Source organism: Miscanthus floridulus, chromosome 4, assembly GCF_019320115.1.
Source record: "Miscanthus floridulus cultivar M001 chromosome 4, ASM1932011v1, whole genome shotgun sequence".
NCBI classification, from domain to species: domain Eukaryota; kingdom Viridiplantae; phylum Streptophyta; class Magnoliopsida; order Poales; family Poaceae; genus Miscanthus; species Miscanthus floridulus.
The window spans coordinates 75,918,359-75,921,508 of NC_089583.1; the positions used below are offsets into that span (position 1 = coordinate 75,918,359).

Below are 3,150 nucleotides of genomic sequence, written 5' to 3' on the forward strand. Positions count from 1 at the left end.
TCTCTCCTAGCCCAAAGCTTTCTGCAGTGACGCAACAGTAGCCGGTCGTCAGCGACGCCATTGCTCTGAATGCTCTGTGGCTCATGCCCTCACCCTCTCTCCCTCCCTGCGAAGTCACTGCCATAAACAAACAAACCAACACACACACGATATGTCCTAGCAAACACAACACCTAAAAGCTTCACTCTCACATCTTTCTGCTTCCTGTCCACAAACACACACACCGGCCCCTTTCACCATCTCTAGCTTTTTCGTCGATCTGTTTTTTCGACCTTGGCTTTCCTTCCCCTTTTAAAGCTTTGATGCACACACCACACCGGCCAGTCGAAATGGACACCCTCCACCTGTTGATGTGAAGATCTGTTTCATTTCCAGTGTAGTCTCACATGTGAGAGGAACGGATCCAGCAAGCGAATTGAAGAAGTTGACGATGAGAAGCAGTAGCGCGCAGTGGCGGTACCGCTAGAACTAGCTAGATCTCCTCTCTTACTAGCTAGAAGCTTGTACAAACAGTGCACCACAGATGTTACCTTACCCTAACCCTCACCATTTCGGCGTCTCCCAAGAACCCCCACACCCAAACCCTACCGGCTTCCCCATGCTTCCGCCAGGCGCGCATCTGGATCAGCACTACGTGGACCATCACTTCTTCCCCGGCCACGGCCACTTCAACTCCGAGACACTGGAGGCGGTGCTGAGGCCGACGCGCGCTGCTCCAGAGTGCGAGGCCGTAGTGGCTGCCGCCGCCGGCCAGGGCCAGGGCCACGGCCACGCCCGGGCGCGGAAGCGGCCGTTCCGGACGGACAGGCACAGCAAGATCCGGACGGCGCAGGGCGTGCGCGACCGCCGGATGCGGCTGTCCCTCGACGTCGCGCGCGACTTCTTCGCGCTGCAGGACCGGCTCGGCTTCGATAAGGCCAGCAAGACGGTGGACTGGCTGCTCACCCAGTCCAAGCCGGCCATCGAACGGCTCGCCGCCACCGAGCCCTCCCAGCGAAGCGTCGGCGGCAGCGACGACGCAGCTTTGTCACCCCCGACGTCAGGGGCGGCTGATGGATCAGGTAAGAGAGGAGGAGTTGCCGAGAAGTTGGGCTCCAGAAGTCCATCTCCATCAGCCGCCCCTGGATCAGGTAAGAGAGGAGGAGTTGCCGAGATGGAGCACACCTGCGAGCTGGACCGCCTCGTGTCGGCCGCACCAGTGCTTAGTGAGTACTACTACGGCCTCAGCGAGATGATGAGCAACGACAACGGAGGAGATGGCGACGACGATGGTGAGTACGAGGAAGACGGTGATTTCCTGGACGGTATGCAATATTAGTATGTACTAGCAGCTTGCATGGTTTCTACGTATGTAGTACTAGTAGCTGCTTGCAAGCTTACCTAGCTAGCTCTTTCTTTATCTGGCAAGCACTTCTTCACTATCGTTAGTTCCTAGTATGCATGTGTACTCCTTTAAGTTAATGCTACTGGCAAATGCTGTGTCAGATGTTACTCTTGTGCTTTGATGTTACTAGCTATCTGTTATTATGAATGTGCTCCGCTTGCTTTTGATTTTCCATTTGAGCATTCTTTTGGGTTTTTTATGAAGGTCAGGATAGACTAGCTAGGAAAGAAGGTTCCTTGTTTGACTGGATAATTTCATGAGTTGGGTCAACGCATATATATAGACACTAAATTATTTAAGGTCTTACCCAAATGTCTTTCTCCAAACTTGATGATGTTGAAGATGCCATGAACGGTCAAACTGAAAGTTTCTTAACCTAGATTGTGTTCTCCTATTGCGTGTCAAAAACATTTCCTAATTTTGATTGTGTAAAAATAAAATCTCGTATCCTTCTTATATTAGTGATAACATTGACTTGCTCATCTCATGTATCTTTCTAGTTGCGCGATGGTTTGCAGGGTGCATTTGTTGAGTTGGATGATGGGTTCAAAGAACATGTTAAACAAGGCCATAAGATTTTTGAAATAAAAACACATGATAATTCAACGGATAAGAAAAATATGTTACAATCTTTTTTAGTAATTCTAATTTCATAAAGTTATTAAAATACTTCTGTTCTGATCTTGTTGGGTTTTAATTTCATTGGTTGACATGGCAATTCTTAGGTCAAAAGGCAATGAGGAGTATATCAAACTTCAGCTAGATAATATGCATGGCACCAAAGAATGTCGTGTATGCTTATGAGCTCCATCCTAAATGCAATTAAAAACCAATGACAACAAAACTGCAGCCAGCAAATTACTTCTCCAATTTAGAATCAAGCTAGATTCCGTAAATAGATCAAACTTTCACCAGGTTCAGGTTGTTGGTGGAATAATTTGGTTTTGTTTTGTAGGTACTTCACCTGAACCATGCACTATACCTGTTCAAAATACTAGCTGTTATTGAAAAGTGAAATAACAAAAATTCTCAAATTTATTTTGTTAGTTATTTCATCTTTATTTTGGATCGGAGCAACATCTTTGTTTGAAGTTGTTTTGAGGTTGAAAGTTCATGAAATATAGCTGGTCTTTAGTGAGCATAACGATGGCTTTTATATCATCACAAACTATACTTTTTCGTAAAAGGCTCTTAATTCATAATAGATGTAACTAAATTTACATTATCAAAGTTGCATAACATGGTAACATGTAACCTTTCCAACATTACTCATACAAATTAATGGCATGAGAGAAATTCAGTTGAATAGCAAAAAGGGAAGTTAGTTTCATAACGATTACTAGATCGATGACTAATTCTCAGAATATATATATTTGTACCTATATATAAATATTATGTGCTGAAAGATGCAAAATGCTGAAACATTTCTGTTATTTAAAAATGTGCCTATAACATTATAGTAGGTTTTTATACCATCTGTCGCATATTATACTAGTTTATTAGTAGGTTTAATAAATTATAAATATATTAAATAAGAAGAAGGTTTAGTTACATTTTGGAGACAGTCTTGATGACAAAACAATACTACTCCTTATACATCATTGTAAGAAAAAACAACAGTGAATATTCATATGGGTTTAATTAGTAGGTAATTAATGCAATCGATGAAAATGAAGAGCATCTCTAGCAGATGCATGTATTATATATACAATATGTGAAACTAGCCAAGTAATAAAGATAATCTATCAGACCTAGGGAAAAATTAA

The 3,150-nt window shown here is 43.3% G+C and overlaps 1 protein-coding gene across 1 annotated transcript; it reads left to right on the forward strand.

Annotated features, from left to right (window-relative positions):
- The first annotated feature begins 523 nt into the window (after nucleotides 1-523).
- LOC136551753 (transcription factor TB1-like) lies at nucleotides 524-1,318 on the forward strand. The gene has a single exon (XM_066543290.1). It carries the CDS (start codon nucleotides 524-526, stop codon nucleotides 1,316-1,318), a length of 795 nt encoding a protein of 264 aa, XP_066399387.1.
- The last annotated feature ends 1,832 nt before the right edge of the window (nucleotides 1,319-3,150 follow it).

Excerpts from the sequence above, each read along its gene's own strand:
- LOC136551753 (XM_066543290.1), top strand. The coding sequence starts at position 524 with ATGTTACCTTACCCTAACCCTCACCATTTCGGCGTCTCCCAAGAACCC.